The sequence below is a fragment of the Crocodylus siamensis genome, chromosome 4 (genome assembly GCF_052110815.1).
Source record: "Crocodylus siamensis isolate JL-2025a chromosome 4, ASM5211081v1, whole genome shotgun sequence".
Taxonomy (NCBI): Eukaryota; Metazoa; Chordata; order Crocodylia; family Crocodylidae; genus Crocodylus; species Crocodylus siamensis.
Genome location: NC_143398.1, coordinates 103,279,267 through 103,302,551, shown reverse-complemented (window position 1 = coordinate 103,302,551; position 23,285 = coordinate 103,279,267). Strand labels below are relative to the sequence as shown.

General features: G+C 42.7%; 1 protein-coding gene across 1 annotated transcript in view; it reads right to left on the bottom strand.

Annotated features, from left to right (window-relative positions):
• The window catches only part of C4H12orf42 (chromosome 4 C12orf42 homolog), a 284,699-nt gene that overhangs the window by 77,278 nt on the left and 184,136 nt on the right, over positions 1–23,285 (bottom strand). The window contains exon 12 of the mRNA XM_090043229.1: positions 11,869–11,939. Coding sequence (XP_089899355.1) covers positions 11,869–11,939 — 71 coding nt within the window. The remainder of the gene's footprint in view (positions 1–11,868; positions 11,940–23,285) is intronic.

Sequence of the window (23,285 nt, the reverse complement as noted above, 5' to 3'; positions counted from 1 at the left end):
TCTTGTAGACAGATATAATCTGCCTGTACTTGCTTTAACGTTGGTTTGATCTGTTCCCAACTTTTCCTTGTTAGTCCACTCCTCACATTAACAGCTCCTAAAATCAGTGCTGTTGTGCTTGTTTTGAAAAGTGTACACCTGTCCTTTAAGGTTCGCCGGCGCTGCAGCTTGCTGTGGCACAGGCGCTACTTCTCCTCCTCCCTCTCCCCCAGTCTCATGCCTGTCACTTTTGCAAGCTGCCTAACAGCCTTTGCATTAAGGAAGGCTTCCACTTCCCTGCCTCCCTGCCACTTCCCACTTCTAGCTTGCCACTCTGAGCCAAAGCCCAGGGGAGTCAATGGCAGGAACCTGCTCCCTGTCTCAGACTCCAACTCATTCCCTTCTTTTCAGGCTTTTTTTCCCTTGATTTTCTTCCTGTGTCTTCTTCCTTTTTCTTCCCTGGTTCCTGAGTTCTTTTACTTGTTCTACCTCCATTTCTTCTGCTTGTTTAGTTTCTCCTTTCTCCCCCTCCTCCACCTCTGTGTCTGGGCTATCTGTTGCTCCACCCTTCTCTTCCATCTTCTGCTGTTTCTTCTTGAGGTGCCTCAGTTACAGGTATTACATTCCCCTTTTTCTCCTTTCCTCCGTCTTGTGGGGTCTCATCCACCATTTCAACTTCCCTCTCACCCTCCACTACTTCCCCACTGCCCCTTTCTGATTCACGCTGTTCCTCAGGAGATCTGACCTTGCTTGCATGGCCTTTGGGACACTTGCAGAATATGTGTTCCAACTCCCAACTCCCACAGCTAATACATTTTGGGGACTCCTGACACTCTGCATTTCTATGCCCCTACCCTTCATGTAGCACATCATGAGGGAGCAGTATGCGGAAAGGTGCCCCTCCTTGCCACATTTGCTGCAATGCTTTGGTTGTCCATGATCTATTATAAGACCCCAGTGGGGCCCCAGCTGGATCACATACATTTGCTCTCAACTTGTGTTCTCCATGACCCCACCCACATACCATATTTGTCCTGCACCTTTTCTATACACATTACTCTTTGCACATGCAATTTCATCCACCTTTCTATGTCTTCTGCCTCTAATAAGTCCATACACATTCTTACTATCTTAGAATCACAGAAGTCAGGTCGGAAGGGACCCTGTAGATCTTCAAGTCCAACCCCCCGCCTGGGCAGGAGAAAAAACTAGGCTCAAATGATCCCAGCTAGGTAGGCATCAAGCCTCCTCTCAAAGACCCCCAGGGTAGGAGCCAGCACCACTTCTCTTGGAAGTTGGTTCCAGATCCTAGCCGCCCTAACTGTGAAAGAGTTCTTGCAGATGTCTAATCTAAACCTCCTCTCCAACAACTTGTGGCCGTTATTCCTTGTTATGCCAGGGGGCGCTAGGGGAAACAAGGTCTCTCCCAAACCCTTCTGGTTCTCCCTAGTGAGTTTACAGACAGTTACCAGGTCCCCCCTCAGCCTTCTCTTGTGAAGTCTGAACAGGTTCAGGTCCCGCAGCCTCTCATTGTAGGATCTGCCCTGTTGTCCCTGGATCACGCGGGTAGCCCTCCTCTGGCCCCTCTCAATGTTGTCCACATCCCTCCTGAAGTGGGGCGCACAGAACTGGACACAATACTCCAGCTGTGGCCTGACCAGTGTCGCATAGATGGGGAGGATCACCTCCTTGGCCCCACTTGAGATGCACCTGTGGATGCACGACAAGGTCCGGTTAGCCCTGCCAACCGTGACCTCGCATTGTTGATCCATGTTCATCTTGGAGTCAATAACGACTCCAAGATCCCTTTCTGCCTCCGTGCTCTCAAGAAGGGAGTTTCCTATTTTACAAGTGTGCTGCTGGTTCTACTGCCCAAGTGCAGCACCCTGCACTTGTCAGTATTGAAACGCATCCTGTTTATGTTAGCCCACCTCTGTAACCTATCCAGGTCTTGCTGCAGTCTTTCCCTCCCTACTAGCGTGATCACCTCACCCCAAATTTTGGTACCATCAGCAAATTTAAACAGGGTGCAAATTTAAACACCCCATCGTCCAAATCGCTGATAAAGAGATTGAACAGCCCAGGCCCAAGGACCGAGCTCTGGGGAACTCTGCTGTGCACTTCTCCCCAGGTCGAATATGACCTGTCCACCACCACCCTCTGAGTGTGACCCTTCAGCCAATCTGCAATCCATCTGACTGTGTAGGCACCAATGCCACAGTCACCCAATTTCTTAATGAGGACAGGATGGGAGATGGTGTCAAAGGCCTTGATGAAGTCCAGAAAGACTACATCCACGGCAACACCTGCATCCAATGCTTTTGTGACCTGATCATAAAAGGCAATCAGGTTGGTCTGACATGACCTGCACCTAATGAAACCACGCTGGTTGCCCTTGAGCATCTTCTCTCTTCTCTGACGCCGGCCCATCGCAGATGTGCTCCGTGATGATCTTCTCAAAGAGTTTCGCTAGGATTGAGGTAAGACTGATGGGCCTATAGTCGCCCAGATCCTCCCTCCTTCCTTTTTTAAAGATGGGGACCATGTTGGCTACCTTCCAATCATCTGGCACCTGGCCCGATCACCACGAGCACTCAGAAAGCCATGCCAAGGGCCCTGCAATAACCCCTGCTAGCTCCCTCAACAACCTGGGGTGGAGAGCATCTGGATCCACTGATTTGAACACGTCCAGCCCCTCCAGAAACTCTCTAACTCGGTCCTCCCCAACCTGAGGTCTAGAGGCGTTCCCCTTGAGTCCATCTTGCATCACAGTGGGGAAGTCCTGGTCCCTGCCCAAGAAAACAGAGGTGAAGAATTGGTTAAAGATCTCCTCTTTGGAGATAGCACCCCGCTTCCACTGGGTGTACACCGCCTTTTTGGCAATCAGGCATTCCTGGACGCCTTTGGGGGCTTTCAGGCACTCTTGCCCCCCTTGCTTCCAAATCATTTGGCAGGCATCCTACATGCAGGCCCAAGCCCAGAGACTTGGGGTATAGATGTCCCCCAGTTTTGCTTGCCCTCAGCCATATGGTCACAGGAGCAAGCTAGGGAGGAGTCTCCCATTTCCATAAAATGGGCATAAAGCTAAGATCTTCCCACTGGAAGTAAAAGTGGGAGGTTAACTATACATTACCTCTGCAGGTACTATCCCCTGCCTGAAAAGCAGTTATCCCCAGCAACTAGAAAAACCATCATAGTGAAGACGGTATTTCTCCTGCCAAGTAAGTAGGGGAACCTATCACAAGAATTGATTAGTACAAACCACCTTAATGAGATATAGTGGCCATTGACCTCAGTCCCCCTTAGCAACAACTCTTTTCAAGATAGCTAATGGCTCCAAAATTACCCCAGCCAAGACCTTCAGTAACCTAGGGTACATCCCATCAGGCCCTGCTGACCTGAAAGCATCTAGCTTTTCTAAAGCTGCAAACAGATGTCACCCTTCTACAGCCATAAGATTTTTTATGGTGGCACAAAACCTGAGCAAACAGATGTCCATGACCCTTGTTGTGCCCCAAATGTCCCAAACTGTGGTTCCAACAATTTGTAGTAATAGTTTGCTCACCTTTTGTCAGTACACCTCTGTTTACTTATGGCCCAAGACTGCAGAGACCTCAGGGCTGCCTGCACTCTCCAGCTACCCCGGGCAGGTTCTCTTGGGATTTCAAAGGCCTGATCCTGTGTGACAACATCCTCAGGTGCCTGGCCCTGACCTGGGGCCTAAATCTGCAGATGCAGAGTGGGGAACCCCACAGGCTTCCCAGCTCTCCAATCGCAGACATACTCCCTGGCAATTCCCCTGCAGGCATGGAGAAGGGAAACCCAGTTACCTGCTCTGCACCCACAGGAGAATTTCTGGGACATATTTGCAGGCATGAAGGCGCCCAGTCCTGCAGTCGGATTCCCTAAGCAAATATTTGCAAACAGGAGAACTCTAGCAGGTTGCCCTGAATACAGATATGGGGCATGACAGTGTGAATCATGCACCAAGAATCCCCTACAGGAGTCCTGGTGTGTGCACAGCATGCTTATATGCCCTGTTGTCCTGCAGGATCAGGCCCCTGAAGCCCCAGGAGAAGCAGAGAACTGATTCTAAGGGCAATGGCTGTAGTCACCAGTGAAGCAGATCAGCTATGTCTGGACATGTCCCAGCACACCTGATCCCACTCCAAAGACAACATCTGTTTATAGCCTAAGTAATCCCTAATCTTCCACTACTTTAGGCTATTTGTCTTCTTCCCTAACTTTGTGGCCAGCTACATCTGTTACCTGGTAGCTGACCCTTTTTATGAATTAAAGTAAAACATGACTGAATCTCTGTATCCTCCATAACTGGATTTCCTTTCCAAATTCCATGAGGGACCTATACTTTCTTTAGTCTTCCTCTTTCTTTTGACATACCTGTAGAATCCCTTTTATGGTATGTTATGTCCTTGGCCAGCTGTATCTCAAACTGAGCTTAGCCTTCCTAGCATCACAGTCCTGCATGCCCATATGATATTCATATACTCTTCCCTAGTAATACAACTAAGTTTCTACTTTTTGTAGATTCCTTTTTGAGTTTCAGCTCATTAGCCAGGCTGGTCTGGTGCACCTCCTGTTCTTCAGTCACATCAGGATGACTTGCTCCTAAACTGTTAAGAAGGCTTTTTTTTTTTTTTTTAACTACAGCCAGCTATCCTGGACACCTTTCCCCCTCAAATTTGCCCCTTAGAGGATCCTGTCCATAAGTTCCTTAAGTTTGTTGAAGTGTTTTTTTGCAGTCCAGTGTCTGTATTCTGCTGCTCTCCTTCCTTCCTCCCCTGTTGCCCACCAATGAATTGAATAAACTGTTAGCAAAGAAAATATGGTATCATAGTAACAATATTACATAACCAGTCAACGCTTGACCAAATACATATTTCTTTACAGAAAAGAGCCAGTACAGATCAGCTGCTACTGGTAATGAGTTCATCTCTACTAAGGACTGCATAGGCTGTTCCACATTATATACCGCATACTGGAACGTAGCAAGGATTTAAGTGGTCTGCAGGTCTTGCATCCGACTATGCTTACAGGTGAATTTCATCCTAATGGAGGAAGGGCTTCAAGAGCCCCTTTCTATTTACTTTTCAGTGAAGTGTGCAGCCAATGAGGCAGAGGAGGCCTGCATCACTGAATGGAGTCTTCTCAGGTGTAGCGCTCCTTTATGACCCTCCTTGTTCGGTGTGCTGCAGCAAAGCATTTAATGGATGAGGCAGGGCTCTGCATGTAAAAGGGGACAGCTCTTGCTTGAAACAAAGATGGAGCTTTTAGAAAATCCAAAAGAAGCAAACAACCCATGCACATTCAAAGCTCTTCCCAAGTAATTCTATACCTTGTGCAAGCATCTCTTATGCAGCAGGTTAACATACGTCTCACTGACACAGGTAGCGTTATACGGTTATTCTGTCACCGAGATTGTAATGCATTGACTGAGTTTTAGCAACTTCTTAGGAACAAAAGCTTTTGTCAGAATCAGACACAGTCATTTACAGGAAATGTTTTTGAGTAAAATTTGGTATATTTGGTTGTTTTTTGTACATGTGGGAACCTGCCTAAAAGTGTGATAAAAACATTCCCCCTTGTTACATAGAGTTAAATCCATTTTATAATTTGTGGAGGAGCTTGCCTCTTACACCAACATCTCAGAGTACAGGAACTTCAGAAACTGCCAGAATCAAATTTGCCAACCCTTGATATTCAAAAACAGTAAATCTGGCCTTCTAAAATGAGGAAATTAGTCAAAACGTTATGGCTTCTTTTTTTTTATGAAGATGAAATGATGTCTTTGGTGCATTTGTTAACAGCCCCTGCCTCCCATAGCTGCAATAACCTCTGGGGACTTCTTAGAGCTCCCAAAGCAGGTAAGCATCCCCAATGTCTCCTGTGTTCAGAGGCACATTCCCTCCCCTCCTCTCTCATCCCTTCCTCCTCCAGTTGCTTCTGCTTTCCTGACTGTCCCAGGAGCAGAGGAAAGGTTCAAAGCTGCTCTTGCCCATTCAAGCTTGGATGAACGGGGGCTGGGCTTAGCTGGGAACAGCAGCAGCAGCAATAAGGAGGCGTTAGGTTCCCTCACACTGCCTGGTCCCCCAGGAGCAGGCATGGAAAGCTGCTGCTGCCGCCACTGCCCAGTTCCTGCACAGCCCAGCTGGAGCAGACAGGAGCAGCTATGAAGATTCCCCTGCCCTTATGATAGCAGGGAAAGCAGCCACAGCAGGTGGAGAATGGAGGGGAGGGGAGAGGAGGGGAGGACTGGTGATGTGCATCTGAGCACAGACAAGAAGCAGAGGTTGTCTTCCACTTTAGGGGTTTTGTGGGGGGTTTTTTAACATCCCCAGGGTCTCCAGCATCACGGTCCAGCCCAAAAGTGAGGTGCAGACATGCTACTACACCCCCTCTGGATCCAGCGCTGCACACAACCATCAAAGATCTGTAATTCAAGCTTAAATTTTAACACATTGAGCTTCACTGGATTCAAACAAGTAAGCTATAGCTGAAAAGCTCTGTAACTTATTAGCAATGTCCCAAGGCATTCACTATCCTACTAAGTACTAATTTTATACTTTTAAAAATGAACCTTTCTTTCTTAAAAGGAGGGATACTAAGTCCAATTCTGATCTTTTTTGGAGGTTACACAGCAAGGCTTTCCAATCTCTGCACACTGACAGAGTCTCCTCCACACCATTCATATCCTCTCATATCCACCGCAGTGAAGTTTCCCTGAAGGTCCCCACTTTTTTTAAAGGGACAGCTCTATTTGACCAAAACAAAACACTCAGAAGCACAAGACATCTAATACTGCATCTATCCTTACTTCCAAATAAAAATTCTTGCAATATGAAAATATTCTAATAATATTCCTTAAAAAGGTTAATTGAAAGGACAAGAGTTAGAAAGAATGGAAAGAGAGAGACACAGACCATCATATACATCCAGATGTGGTAATATCAAAAGCAGTGGAGGTAAGGGAGAATCCAGGAGTCCTTTTCGTCATCTCAGATGATAGCAGCAATCAAACTAAGTTAAAAATCTAGTGAGACCAGCTGCTCTGTGCAACAGGCCCACATCTGACACAAGGCTGGCAGGCATCATCACTACACAGGAAGATCAGAATCTCACACATGAAAAACTGAGTTCAGGAATTATGGATAATAAATACAGGGTGAAAATGTGCAGTACGAAATGGAAGGCTGACAACAAGCTATGAATGTGATGCACCTATGAAAATTGTGACCTTTGGATGCATTAGGAGAGGTATTTTAAATAGAGATAGAGAAGTGTAATGCCACTCAACAGGGCACTGGTAAGACCTCAGCTTGAATATAGTTTCCAATTTTGGTTATCCACATTTTAAAAAGATGTACTGTAGCAGGTACAAAGGACTATTAGGAAGATGAAGGAAACGGAAATTTACTTTATGACTAGTCAAAAGAGCTTGGCTTTTCTAGCCTAGCAAAATAAAAGCTGAAGGAGAATCAAATTGCCGTCTATAAATATACCAGCAGGGCAAACACTGGAGAGGAAGAAGAATATGTTTAATCTAAAGGGCCACACTGCACAAGAACAAATGGGTATAAACTGCCTGTAGAGAAAAAAATCCAGCTCAACTGCTTTTAAGACTCAACTTGTTCAGCTCACAGAAGGGATCATCAGATGTGTTTGCATGCAATAGCAGGGGACTGAACTCAGAGACCAGGAGGTCTGTTCTAGTTCTGTGTTGCTTTGTTTCCATCTATGCACAATGCCAGCAGGGTCTGGGACAGAAGCTCCATAAACTGGATTGACCTAAAGCAGTTAAATCTGATACTACATTCAACCAGGTTTATCTTAAACTAGTTTTGGCCATTTTAAAACTGGTTTATGTGCAGTGAACTTCTGTTCTGTTGCAGGTTTAATGTTTTGGCCATTTTGAAAGCAATTTATGTGCACTGAATTTCTGTTGTGTTACAGATCTGAACCATTTGATCACTTTTGCCGGTTTATATGTAATTTCTGTCCCTAGCTCAGGAGCCAGACTACACATGAGCACCATTTAAGGGGGATACAGGCTAACTGTATTTTAAAGGGTATCTATTTAATCCAAATACTTCTCTATTCCTTGCCCTTTTGCCATACTAGGCATTTCTTGTTTTCCTACTTCCTTTTCCACCTAGGGGCATTCATGCTTTTGTGAGTGCATCATGGTGAACCCCCATGAAGAATCTAAAGGTTTAAATTTCTCAGATTGTCTTTTCTAAGATTCCTTCTTGCTTTTAATCCCTCTTTCTATTGTTTGGCATCACTATTAGGTTTTGGTATGATACTTTTCCATCCTGACTTAGGAATTATGGATGTTCCTTTTTCAGTAGTTCTTTTATAAATTATATAGCTCCTAAGATGTTCCTTTACATGTTGACCAAAAGATAATACGTTTATCCATATCCCAAATCCTTGTTTAACTACTGACTTCACCCAAAGTGTTTAAAATTGCTCTTTTTGTGTTTTTGGTTATACATTTGATTACTGCTAGTGAGTGATTTTGTTTGATTGGGGTGGGGTATAGTTGGGAGGGTCTGGTTGTTTTTTTTACTGGTCAGTCAGTCTGTGTGTGCATAATTGCTGAGCCACACAGCCTCACTGGCTATGTGCAGTTCCTGTAGTCCACCACTGCACTTAGTCAGCAGGCAGTCATCAACAATATGCAACATTGTGGGAGTTTTGCCACAGCTACAGTGTTATTTTTACTGGTGGGCTGCAATGATACAGTAAAGATTTTAATTTAACATGATGTGAGAATTATACATAACAGTCAACATGCAAGAGTGGAGGGTGCATAAAACAGTAAAATAAAAACAAGCTATCAGCTCATTTATTCTAAAGAATGATTTCACAAAACTGGCACATTCAGGGTTTGCTGCCTGCCCTTAATTTGTGTGTCACTGATTTGGCTGGGATCTAAACACAGAGCTTCACAGTTATTGAACCACTGTCCCAGACCCAGCCAAGGGCTGGAACACAAAGCAGGACTGAAAAAAACAGCAGGCAGACTGCAAAGGAAAAGCAATTGTTCTGCTTAGCAGCAGCACCGTTTCTTAGCATCAGAACAAGTTAATTTGGGAGCACAATCTTCTTAAAAGGAAATGTTGCTCAGCACAGCATCCTCAGGTTTCATGCAGTGAGCTGCCCTTTTCACCAGTATAAACTGTGAATGCTGCTTGAAGTTTATTTTTATACTACTGTATTAAAATCTGAGTTCCCAAATCTCTCACTGGCATCTCGCTGAAAACTAACATTATGCTTGATTTTCATCAGTAGTTCATAATGGAAATTTCCATCTTGACTTAATGCTGTATTAGCTTAATGAGCAGAGGAAGAACTTTACTGTTTAAAGATGAAATGTTCCATTGAAATATCAAATAGTAAAGCTAAAACTTTCTTCCCACTGCCCTTAACCTAAAGGTGCTGCTCTCAACTGCCCATTCATAAAAGTAAAAATAGATCATTGCCATTAAAAGAATGTATTGCAATAAAAAACAAACAGAGCCTCAGCTAATAGAAATTTGTGGAAACTTAATTTGTGGATTTACAGTGTCTGAGAATCTGGCCAAAAGGTTTAAAGAGTATACTGAAATATGACAGTAACTATACAGGAAGACATGCAGAACTCATAGGCCCCAACTCTCAGCTGTACTGAGATCACTTTGCAGTGGGTCATACTTCAAAGTAACCCTAAAGTTGGATTAGCTGGTTATGGAAGAAGAACCTCTTCAGTGAAAAGGGCTCTGGCATGGAACTAGTATATAGTCCAAATGCCCCCATTCTCTCTGAAGGAGGGAACTTTGTGGTCTTTTTTCTCAGTTGTTCTCACAGTTTCCTGGGGCAACTGGCAGCCAAAATAAATCCAAGCAATCTTCCAGCTGCTTTTAACTTATTCTGAGGGACTAGGCCACAGCACACCGGGCCATAACCACAAAAGGTAGCCCAAGCCATCTTTTCAGACAATGCTGTGTACTTCTCAGTTGCATGGCCCATCCACTTACTATTCATGGAGAGTTATTCCAGAACTGGATGACTTCAGATTACACTGACTTCAAATATTTTTGAAAGCATAAATGCTTGCAACATTTCAGGAAAGAAAACTGAGGAAGGCCTGTTCACTTGCCTGTGCACATAGCAGGAATCCAGGTAAGCAGCTCAAAAGAACATGTGCTCAAGGATTATAGTGCACACCCCCTGCACCCACAGACAGCTGCAGAGGACTATTTACAATCTTGCCCTTGGCTTTTAATCAGACCTTATTCACTGAGCTCAGTATGTGCTGAATAAAGGCCTCAGAATTTGGCCCCAGAATAATTTGTGGGGAAAGGGAATATAGTACAATGGGACAAAAGCAACCCTTCAGCATTCCCTGTTCCAAAGGACTACAATGCTCATCAGTTTGCAAGGGCTGGTAATGCTGAGCACATTACGCTGTATACAGAATTCTACCACGCTTACCCCTATTGTTCAATGCCTTAGCTCCACAAGCAGTCTCACTTCCTTCAGTGAGACTATGTAAGGAGCAAGATCTGACTCAGCATGCAAATGGGCAGCAGAATCAGGCTCTAACTGAATAACCACCTACCTCTTCTCTTTTCTACCTTGATAGCCTTGAAATATTAAGGCCAAACCTTGGAATAAAAATCCCAGGATACTTACTGGCCTTTAGTGAAAGAGCAACATCCCCTAGCACCAACACTTGGCTTCTGTTTCTTTCACATTCTCTTCTTTTGTATGAAGGCAGCTACCTGACTTTGACCCCAGACTGATTGTGAAGCCTGTAAGGGCAGATGGCCGAAGAACTGAACAGACCTAGTTGCTATTTAGTTATTAATACAAATGTAGTATTTTAAAGAAGATATTTTCTTATGTTGAATTTCCAAGCCTTCACAGAACATTTGGTCTGAAGTGACTCTGGACTGGAGTCTGGCATGACTTACGTAAAGCATGGAAAGAAATAGAAGGCTACAGACAATATCTGAGATTAATTTTCATGTAATTCATATGATCCCTTTCATTCACAAAGATATTAAAGTGTTCTTTACATTCTATGTCTATGTTCAACAGATGCATCTTTAGACAACGCGGAAAAACAAAGGAAATTATAACATTTTAAAATGAAAATACAGCATGGGAGACAAAACACTATCAGCTTATTTTAGACCTTGCTCTCTGGGCACAGCAGTAAAAGGGTTATCATGCACTGTCATCAAATGCAGTCAGAATAACCCTAAGAGCCATCATGCTCAAATCGCAAATGAATTCAAATGGGGGAACCATGCAAAAAAAAAATGCAGTTGTTAAAGCAAAAAAACTACTGTATGTCTCCCAATAGCTGGATTCAAGAAGCCTGGTTACATACTGACTTTCTTTCAGAGTCAATCAGATAATAAGACCCCTTTAGCAACACAGAATAGTTAAATTCATCACCATAATTTAATTGTAGAAGGTTATTAAAGAGCACTTCGACTCCCCTCCTGCTTCGGCGCTGCTTTTGTGTATTAAACTCAGACTAATCAAATTGCAGATTCCAAGAGTACTGTATTAGTCATCCCCATCCCTTTTAATTTGTTTAATGGCCTCCTCCTTTTTTTTCCTTTTTTTGTGTGTGTGTGTTCTGACTGGCTGTGCAACGCTTAGGCTCACGACATGTAAATAAAGAATGGATAGGGGAACAGTTCGCCGAAAAGAATAAAGCGTGCCTCCTTTCTAAAGTTACATTTGATGTCAGAGTAATTCATGGGACGTGTACTGCAAGCAATGGTGCTTATTATTTCTGCTTAACTGTCTACAGACACAGGAGGGGGGGGAGGAAGAAAGAAAAGAAAAGAAGTCTGAATTTACACTTACCGCTTCAAAAGCCCTTTTGTACTTAGCCAACTTCTCCTGGCTGAAGATGCAGTATTTTGCCAAAAAGTCGACTGCAAGAGAGGACAAAAAAAAGGATAAAATAGCTCATAAAAGAACTATTTTCCCCCCTTTTTCTGTAGCATTTTTATGAAAAAAAATTAATATAGGGACACTACTTTTAAAGGCACAATAATGCTGACCTCCTAGTAACTGCAGAATCATCTTCCTAGTGGAAATTTCCATTTGCTATTTCTTTATTTGTTTTTGTAAAAATGTCTTTTCACCTGGCCCAGGGCACATACTCAGAGGCAGCTCTGAAGAAGACATATTTAACATGTATAACACATAGGAGCTCCATCCTGGTGAGGCTACAGTCTGGGAGCATGTTGAGACTTTGTTGTTTAACTGTCTAAAACTAGTATCCTCATACTTCGGTCACATAAACCAAAGGTCTACCAGAAACTTTCAAAATCTCAAAGATACTCCAAACCTGTTGTGTTTTATTTCATTGTCCAGGACGGAAATAGGAATGAGACAAAGATTTCAAGAAATATTTATGACATCAAAAATTGCAATTATTTTGCTATTTTTCATCCAGCTGAAATCAGGTAGGAAATACTGGTCCAAAATTATCTGGGCTTCTGATTTTTTCTTGCTGAGATTCTGTCATTGCCTGTGTCCTGGCCTATGGTTTCAGACCAAGAGGGGACTGAGTTGTGGGGTTGTATGAAGATGGTCTGGTGTCCTCACACTTAATACAGCATATTAGGATGAGGACAAAGGAGAGAATTTTTTGGCATGCTCCAAGCAGAGATCGGAGCTTGGAAGCAATGGAATCAGTAGGTACCATCCATGGTACAGAATAAGCAGCTACTGCATTCAGACTCTTCAAGCCAGCTATTCTTTCTTTCTTTGAGCTTTTTTCTGAAAGTCTCTAAGTCATTGTTTCCATAATTGCATCATATTTTTCTTCTTCTAACAAAACAGCTAGATATTATTTTCAGTTCAGGGGAAGTGCTGGCAACTCAGGCCCTGCTGGGAAAAAGTACCAGACCTTAGTTCCTATGATTTCCTGCTCATTCAGAGTGAGAACAAGTAAGCAGGGCTACTTAGTTTGTGAAGGAGTCCAGAGAACCCAGGAAGAATTTCTGAAATATTAACATTTTTTTTAAAAATTGGAAAGAGCATGAGCAGTGAAACAACACAGTGCTCTGTCTGTTGCCTGAAACAATATCAACTGGCTTTCTTTCAGAAAGAATACATTTGCCTTCAGGATGCATTTTGGAGGTACATGGGAAGAAAGGTTACTATTTATCTGCAAGTTTCATTGTTCAGCTGGGTCTACATCCCAAATGGAGTCAAAGGAGTAATAACTCTGTCACAGTAGTTCATTCTCCACACACCAAATAAACAATATCTGGGTGAGGAAAATAAAAAGTTCCATAGATTTCTACCATAACACAGCAAAGGACATGTTTTTAAGTAGATAAATGTAATAATTTAACAGTTGCTCCTACACCTGTTATCATTGCATGATGTGTACCTGCATTGCAACCAAACTATGTTATCTAGAGACGATGAGAAAATCAGAGCATTTTGACACTGGATTGTGCTTGCTTTGTATGCATCTATCCTACACCATATGGCTTTACACCTTCAAAAGATTCCAGTCAAAGAGAAGCCACTTTCCTGGTAAAACATTCAACTTCTATAAAAGAAATGCACCACCACTGATAATTAGCATTTATAGAAGATCAAACTACCTATATTTTCACCGTGAGGTTTTCAAAAGTCCATGCGAATACTGGACTTCTGAATAATGAAGTAAATCTCAACAAATTTAGAAAATCCCACCCTCGATAAATACAGTTCATAAGACTATCTGTACTGGCGCCACCTGGTGACTCCCAATTGTATAAAGCTGCTCTTATAAAAGGCAATTTACCAAGTTATCTGTTAAACTAGATGGCTAACTACCTCTGTCTACCAGGTTTACTGCAAATAAAGTCTTGAAAGAACTTCAGAACATCATTAGTTCACTTCAAAATACATTATTCAAATATTAAACTTCATAATTAATCCTTTTCAATTCCCTCCCAAAGAATGACATTGACTGAAGCAGATTTTAAGATAACTTATTTAACTGCATTTTTAAGCCAGAGGAGATAAGTATATCATCTGACCAGACTCCTGCACAGATGGGCCAGGGAATTCCACAGTTATACCTGTAATGAGCCCAATAACTTGTGTCTAACATGTAATTTTCTAGAAGACCATCAAGTCTTGATTTGAAGGCTTCAATGGTCACTTTTCCAATGGCTAATCGTTTTCAGTGTTAAAAAAAGGGCCCTATTTCTAAATCTGAATTTGTCTGGATACAGCTTTCCACCAGTTGGTTCTTGTTATGCTTTCCTTTGTTAGCTTAGTAGCCAGCATTTTCTTCCTGAACAGTTACTTGTATACTATAATCAAGTCAGCTCTCAATTTGTCCATCTTTGATGAACCAGACAAATACAGCTCTTTAGGCCCACCACAACTTTGTTTTGTCCACAGGGTGAACCTTCACTTGCCTGGAGGTGGTGATGAGTGGCCCCCTGAGGGTTCAGGTGCCACTGCATTGGTTTGACTTTTGTAGGGCTCCTCCCCCCCTACACCCCACTCCTTTCCACTGGACTGTTGTAATTACCCTGGTGACATCTCAGCTTGATAACGTGGTCTTTTCTTCTATGCCAGATGTCCAGTGAGAATTGAGACCATGCAGATCCTGCTGCTGCCTTTTATCTTCAAAATCACAACTAAATATGTAAGGTAACTAAAATGGCTCAAACTGGGCTGCCAAGCAGGGCAATAATGCCTCCATGCTGAGCAATCCCTTTCTTGGGTGTGGGTTGCTCTGGTGCCTAGTGCACCCCTCATTCCACCACCATCAGACCCCTATGCTTCCTGGCAAGTTGCCCTTCTCACACAAGTTCTTCCTGCCCTAGCGCTAGGCCAGGTATGAAACTGTCTCATGGCAGCCACCACCACACCTGAGAGAGGCTCACTTTCCCAAGAGGCCTCCATCAGGAGTGAGAGAGCCCAGCTGGGTCCCTAATCCTCCAGCAGCGGGGATAGTGTCCGGTGCTTCCCTGGAAATTTTGGTTCCAGGAGGAGCAACCAGACTCCTTCCAGCTGTAAGGTGAGCAACCGTTCTTTCCTCAGACACCTCAGCAGCAGGATGACCATCCAATGCTTCTCTGGGTATGCTGGTGTTGGGGGAAACTGCCAGATCTTTTCTGGCAGCAGAAAGAGCATCCAGACCCACTTCCAGTGTACCGGTACGCACCCCCAGTGCCTCTATCTCCAGAGCTGCTCTTAGCCTGTGTCCCCCAGGTGCTGGGCCAATTGACAAGGCTCTTCTGGTTGACACAGCACTGCCTGGCTTAATTGGAGCCCAGCCACCTGAGCCACATAGCCAAGGTGAGTCAGGCAGGGGCCTGTTTTTTTCATAGCTTCATAGATGTTTGGGTCAGAAGGGACCTTAGCAGATCATCAAGTCCAAGCCCAAATTACAATACATTGAGTCTGACCCTGTTACAATAAACATCAGAACTGCATGCAGCATCTGTCTCATCACTGCTGTACAGAGAGGTAAAATTAACCTCCGTGCCCCTAGTCTCTGACATACCCTAGGTTACACCTCCACAGAAAACATTAACTTTTATTGTAGCATTACTGAACAACTTTTTAATGAATAGCAATTCCTTGCCTGGAATAGCCATTTTAAAAGAGCCCCAAAGTTTCCAGTGCAAATTTGTTTCACCTTTAGTCACCTACTAGATAAAACTACATTTAAGATTCTATGCTTATGCCCAGGGTTTATAAAATAGATTCTAAATGGGGATAGGAGACCAAATCTTCAGCTGGTATAAACAAGCTTGACTCCACTGAAGCTGCTCCCATAGATACAAGGTAAGGCTCTGGCCTATGAACTTGTAAGCACTTATTCAAATCAGAAGGAACATGAATTAAGTTTATACTTACAGGGAATCAAAAAACATTAAATATGAAAAAACATCTCATAAGGACAAGACAAAGGTGCTGCCTCAGGGCATACCAGAAAAAGGCACTGCAGGGTAGTTAGTCAATAGCTGTAAGAAAAAATCATACAGATTTAGGGGAAAGTAAACACAACTACATGATTGGAGGGCATGTTACTGACCATCACAACTGCAGTGCCCTGAAAGCAACACTGAGAAAAAAGATCTCTCAGGATTTACCGTCAGTGTTTTCAGGATTATGCATGTGACAAAAACAACTGGGGGAACAACACCACGATGCTGTAAATGGGAAGTGGACAATTAGAGCTAAAAAGCTGGAAGACGCTGAGCTGAAGTGGAAGCGTGGCTCCAAGGTGTTACACACTGGCAAAGTGCTTAAAGAAAGAAATGAAGAAGATGCAGGAACAAATGCCCATATAATTAGAAAGGTACTGAAAGCAAACACAGACTCAGAGGGTAACATGAGATCTAATAAGGGCATCAGTTTCCATATCTACTGTCTACTTCAGGGATGGGAGAACTCCAGCTCGTGGACCGGACTGGACCCTTGGTGGACTCCATTCCCCAGCAGCCCTGGCCTCCATCACTCTGGCTGGTCTCCATGAAGACTCTGGGAGTGGCAGGCCCATAACAGTGCAGAGCCATCATGGTCCCATGCTCCTAGGGTCTCTAGTCTGAGCAGTGCTGGCAGGGTGTATGGCTGAGTGTGGAGATATTCTGGGGCCAGGGCTGGGATCTTGGGGTGGTGATAACAGAGGGCTGGAACCAGGGCTGAGCTGTGATCTGCTGCCTGCACGCCCCTGCAACGAGCACAGGTTCTGCAGGCAGAGATGTGCAGGCAGCGGACTATGGCTCTGCCCCAGCTCTGGCCTGCACTGTCACCTCCACAAGATCCCAGCCCCAAAAGTAGCTCCTCTCCCAGCAGCACGCACTGTCAGCATCACTCGGGCCAGTCTCCATGGAGATCCTAGGAGCACAGGGCCATCACAACCTCATGCTGTCACAGTTGCGCTGCTCCTGGGGTCTCCATGGAGATCGGCCCAAGCTGTGCTGTTTGGACAGGGATTGCTGGGAAATACAGTCCAGCTGCCAACCGGATCTGCCATTTTGCCCACTCCTGGTCTACTCCCTAAGGCCTGAAGCAAGTGAGCACACTTAGAAGCTTACAGGCCTGGCTCAATACTGGGACCAAGAGAGAGCTCAAATGCCAACAGACTTGAAAAGCATGTTCCCTTCCCTCAACAGAATAAGCAAATCAATTCAATTTTATTAGTCTCCCACACTCCATTCTGAAGCTAGGATCTTGTAAAAATATATCAGAAGAATGTGTGGCTACAGCTCTCTTCTAAAAGGGCCTCAATTTTAGGTGGTACAGATTGTGGGTGGTATAGACTGTAAGCGCAATAATTAACACTGCCCAACACTTTCCACCATAGGATTTCTGATTAAAAGTTTCTGATTAAACACTTCTCTGATTAAAAAAAAAGGTTACTGATTAGAAAGTGGGTGTTTTAATTTTTTTTTGGAAAATGTCAGTCAACAAAGTTCAGCTTGTTTCCCTGCTTTGCCTATGCTACAAGAATTGTTACAGCCCCTTGGTTGAAGACTCTCACTACTTCCAGGATTTGGAGCAGGGATTTGACATTTACATTGGGTCTGAGGTTGTACTGGTGCGAAGGATGTCCTTTGTGCCATCTCTGTGAAAATCTACCTAAATCTGCCCCGTTTCTGAAACACTGAACCTTTCCATTTGTTCATTTTTAATCATTCATTGCTATACTCCATGGCAGCATAGGCCAAGCAAGGTTCCTTCCTGTGCTGCTTCCCTGAGCAATCAGGGACTGCAACAGTAAAGCCATTTGTACTGAGAACAGAGACTGCTTCACCTGTGCGTGCAGCACCATCACTGCTACTACACCACATCTTTGAAACACAATGGCAAAATATGGGCCCCACCTAGCTGTAACAGCTGGCCGACAGAAAGAACAGCAGCCCATCACTGCTGTTGCTGACTCGGTCAGCTCAAAGTGAAAATGTCTATGCTAGGAACCTAAAGTTTCTAACTCTGTTGATGAGCCACACAGGAGTCAACATGCTCCCATAGGAGGGAATTTCTCTTCTTTCAGTTTGCTCTGTTAAGAATCATTTCCTGGACACAGCATGACTATTAGGGGGTGCAAAGTCAGACCCTCAAAGGTTAGCAAATGCCAGGATTAAGGGAAGCTGGAAAAAGCAGTAACATTAACTAAAATTGTTACATAACACATACCTACAGGGAGGGACAAATTAAGGTTGCACAGGCAGCTTTAGTTCTGACATGTGACAAGACTTCACAGCTTAAAAAATTAGCTGTACTGAAAACTGAGTAGCAACTGCCATTCTTACCTGGCCCCATAGCACATTCTAGGGTTTATTTGAGTTTTTATTTTTATTCTGTGCGATTTTAAAACATAATAAACATTATGTGGTAGTTTCCGAATATTTATGCATTAAATTTCAGAATACCTACATGAATTAGGACTTATTCCCATTTTACAGATGGAAAAACTGAAGTGCAGAGACATAAAGAAGTTTCTCCCAAATCAGAAAATACACTGGTGGGAGAAATGAAACTCACTGATCATATACACATGCTCATGTATATATGTTTGTATATATACACACACACACATACAGTGCTTTAGCTGTCAGACCAGGGGTGGCAAAGTTCTGAAGGACATTAAAATACATCTACACAGTTAATAATGATAATAGCATAGTCAGCAACTGTGACTCTGATAATTTTCCCTTCTGGAAAGAGGGACTGGAATCTTATTCAGCCACTTAAGTAACTCTGCTAAGCGAAAAATCAGAGATGCTCATGAGACTGATAGGAAGGAAAATGCAAGCAAAGGAATATTCAGCAACTCAGTTAAATATTAAACCTATTAGACTATTCATAGAGTGCAATAAATATGCACTGTCTAGCCTTGCTGGAGTAGAAACTAATTAACGCTGTGACCCAAGAATCCAATGACACAGCTGAGGATCAGGACATGAAGGCTAGGTACAGACATTCAAAAAGTTCAATGTGGAATCAATCTAAGTTACACAGTTTTCTGTAAGCAGCATACTTTAGATCAGTAGCGAACAGAACATATATTTGCCAGGGGGAAGGGCAAATCTTAGACTAGGCTCCGCCATTTTTAAACCAGTCTATGTGTGCTGAACTTCTGTTCTATTTTGGTCACTTATACTGGTTTCTGATCACTTATACTGGTAAAAGTGCAATGTCTGTACCTGGTCTAAGGCTCGCACCACTAAGTCTGAAGTAGATTTACATAGTTCTTGCATACCTGTATTTGGTTGTGCAAGAATCAGGCAGATGTACAAGTGGCCTCTTAGGTGCCTAATTAGTTATGTTAGCTGAATATGTAAAGTACGCAATTTAAATTTGCATACAGAAATATAAGCTTGAAAATGATGCATATGTACAGTGCTGGGGGAAAGGCATCACTTCTGAAAAATCAAATTCATACAAATGAAAACCTTCCCCTTTTCTCCTCAGCATTTATGCTGATAAGACACTCCAAAACCTGCTAATTTTTTGCATGTTAATGGTAAAAGGTCACTCCTTTTTATTATTGCCTGGAGTAGATGTAAAGCCTTTCTGTTATATATTTTACCATATGCACTTATATTTACCATGCAACAAGCAAACCAGCAAAAAAAATGCTGACATTTTCTTGACACAAGAATATTTCTTCCACTGATGTATTTTAGTGGGCAAAATATGTCTCAAAAACAAAAGCACTAAATCAGACAGCAAAGTCCCAAGATAGTGAGTCTATTCCAGTATTAGAAAGTAAAATTAAGTTGAGCTAACTAGGAACAATGTTTAACATGGCATAGGAAAACTTTTCACTAAAGCTTTGCCTTTCTTAGACTGGTGCACCAGGTCATCTATTCTAAACCCTTCTAATACACCTCACTACCAACTCACCAAGTTTGTCTTCATTTTAACAAGTGTCAAATGAGCTTGAACCTTTTACCCATATCTAGTGTTTTTCTACCATTTTAGAATATCCCCTAGCATTGTAGCACTGTGCAATGCGTTAAACAGACAAGGCTGAAAAATAGATGTTATTTCTGATTCGTGCTTTTCTGAATAAACACAAACATGAAAATAAAAATTTACAGAATATTATGATGATCTAGCTTATAAATGTCAAAATATATCACAGCTCCTTAGCACCAAATGGATCTGGCTCTGTGAGCGTATTTCTTTTCATATTTAAGATGTTCTTCCAAAGAGCTCTGAATCATAATTTTCAAAGTCTTCTCATCTGAAAAGCATCATTAGAGAAGGGCTCCAAGTGCTTCAAAGATCCTGCTTTATCCAAGCAAGCAAGCAAGCAAGCAAGCAAACTCATGAAAGATATTTTCTTTCCTCACATTGATATGAAGGCTTTTTGGAGGGTGAGAGAAAGCTTCTGGGCTTAATTCTTCACTTGCTTGAACTTGTATAGACAGCTGGCAAAAACTTGATCAAATCAAATCAATTCAAAGGCAGTGACTGTCTTGTCAGAACAAAATGGAAAGCCTTTTGTTTCTGTAGGATTCAGACCTTATCAGCTCATTCTGTCACTCACGCTCCCTCAGTCCACTTGCAAATCCTCTAGGATTTATTGCAGATGTATCAAGCTTGCTGGAAATAATGGTACAAGTGAAGAGGCTAGTCCGCTATCGACTCCAAGCTCTGGGTAATACCAATGGGAAATTATTCACACAAAAGGTGCGCTGGGGTGACAAATGAAGAGAGTGCTTTGGCCCATTGAGGATGCTAGGGGCTTGGACAAAGCTAACACACTAATACCAAACAGCTAGCTTTATCTGATTACAATCTAAGCGCTTGATGGCTCCCTCCCCATCCCCAATTCCAATACCCTAACCCACCCCCACGCACTTTTGCTTCAAGGACACAGGTTGCTTTCTTTGGTGCAGCATACCATGAATGGTGATCTAGAAAACTACTGTGTTTTAAAAAAAAAAAAAAAAAATGTAGTTCCCCCTCCCCTGCCCCCAATTTAAAAAAAAAAAATGGACATTTTTAATTTTAACAATAAGAACAACAAAAACAATGAATCGTTTATCAAAACCATTTGAGAAACAAGAGCACAGAGAAATGAATTACAGTCACCATCTTTTCATTTACTCTTGAGATTAACAGGTTATTCTTTTGATCACTTTCATACATTTAATAAATTATTCTTGGGCACACCTCTTCACATGAGCCCAGAGAAATTAGAAATGATATGCGGAGAAAAACTGACCACACCATGCGCTGTAACTTGCCAGCAAATAATACAACTAACAAATAAGAGATATTTCACAGAGGCAGTGTAGGCAGCTAGACGGAACCTCAGAAAGGAAGGCCTGATTCGTTAAGTTGCCTTAAGCATAGTTCCTCAGTTCCCATGTCCGCTGGACAGGTCTAAAGTATCTTCCAGTATCACAGTTATGTTATAATGGGCACTGGGAAGTGCTGGCTGCTGAACCCTTCTGAAAATCTGGCCAGGTCTCTTAAGTATGAGTGAAGCCTCAACTGAGCTCTGCATATTGGCCCCCAAAGTATGCACAATGCTTGGGAAAAAATGAAAGACAAAGACAATTAGCAGTTCCTAAGTAAGAAACAAAAGCGGTCGAAATGACTGAGCTGGAAATGTCAGTAAGGTTTTGAACACTAAAGAGGTTCCAGAGAGTGGAAGAAAGCTGTGTGAATATTGGAAAAAAGTTTAAAAAGCACAAGGCAGCTACTTATAGCCTGTCAACCTGATACTGATCTTAGGCAAAATAATGGAATGCCTCATATAGGACTCAATTAATAAAAAACTGAAGGATGGAAAATAATTAATGCCAATCAACATAAGGTTAGGGAAACTAGATTTTGTCAAGCTAACTTGGTGCCTTTTTTTTTATGAGATTGCAAGTTTGGTTGATAGTCAACGGTTTTCATGTAAGAGCAAGCACTACAAGACATTTTTATTGAAAAAACTAAAGCAATATGAAGTTAACATGGCGCACATTAAATGCACTAAATATTGGCTGAAAGGGGTCAAAATGGAGTTGTACATGAGGAATCATCATCATCAAGCAGATATTTCTGTAGTAGGGTACTAGAGGGATAAGTTCCTGCCCATATATTCCTTAATATTTTTGTCAGAGATATTGACGAAAACAAACTCGCCACTGACAAAGACAACAGGAAACACAAAGGTTGGGGGAATAGTAAATAAAGAAGAGGATAGGTCATCGCCAGTTAATCATGCCTTTAGTCATTACCTGGCCATGCGTTAATGCAATTATTAATGAGATAAAACAAAGAATAAGCCACAAAGTTATTACACAAAAATGTGGAACAGCTTTGTGCATGGTTCCCATCATGTCATTAATTGAACATATGGCCAAGCTATGGCTCCAAGACATAGGGAATGCCCCCATGACTGGAACCCCTGTCAGCTGATGCCAGTTCCCAGACATAAGGTACACCCCACAGCTGGAAGCCTGGATCAGCTGGGGGCTCCCAGCTGCAGAGGTGCATGTTGTGCCCCTGGCTGGAAGCCCTATCAACTAATGGGACTTCCAGCCATGGAAGCTTGCTATTTTCTGGTGCAGGGGGAGCCCAGGGTCATGCTTCCTGCAGCACTATTACTTCTGGTGCCAAGATAATTCAGGTATATTTGAACACCACTGCACTCTGCAATTGAGGCCTACCCTGAGATGCTTCCAGTCCTTGTATTTAGGATTTTCCAGCCCATATGTTTATGGGGTTTCAGAGTGAGATGCCCTTGTCTTATCATTAGCCCATAGATCTGGATCAGCTGAATAAGTGATAGCATCTCTGTTGACATACAGGAGTGAACTGCCCCAGATTAAACTTCAATCTTCTGGTCTGTCCAGACTGAACTTTATTCTTTATACGCTGATAATTCTGTAGATGTGAAGGTTGCAATTAATGTAACTTTTCTGTAATGCCGTAACTTTTCTGTAATGCCTTCCAAGGCAGGATGATTAATAGTTGCATACTATGTATCCAAGTCCTCCCATATCCAGTCAGCCTCAGCTTTCAATTTTATTTGAGATCCTGTTTGGTAGTTTAGTTCACAAACAGTTTTTTTTAACATTTTAAAGCCTTCCTCTTTTTATTCCTTCCCCCCCACCCCCAAGAGAAAACTCAACTTCTATTTTATTTTTATGCAGCCTGTTCTTTTCTTTAAAAAAAGCGGGGGGGGAGAGACATTCTGATGCATATTCTCATGTCTGTTTTAATCACTGTTGCTCACTTTATCAAAAGCAGATGGTGTTTGCTGAATTTGTTTGTTCCAAAAATAAGCAATT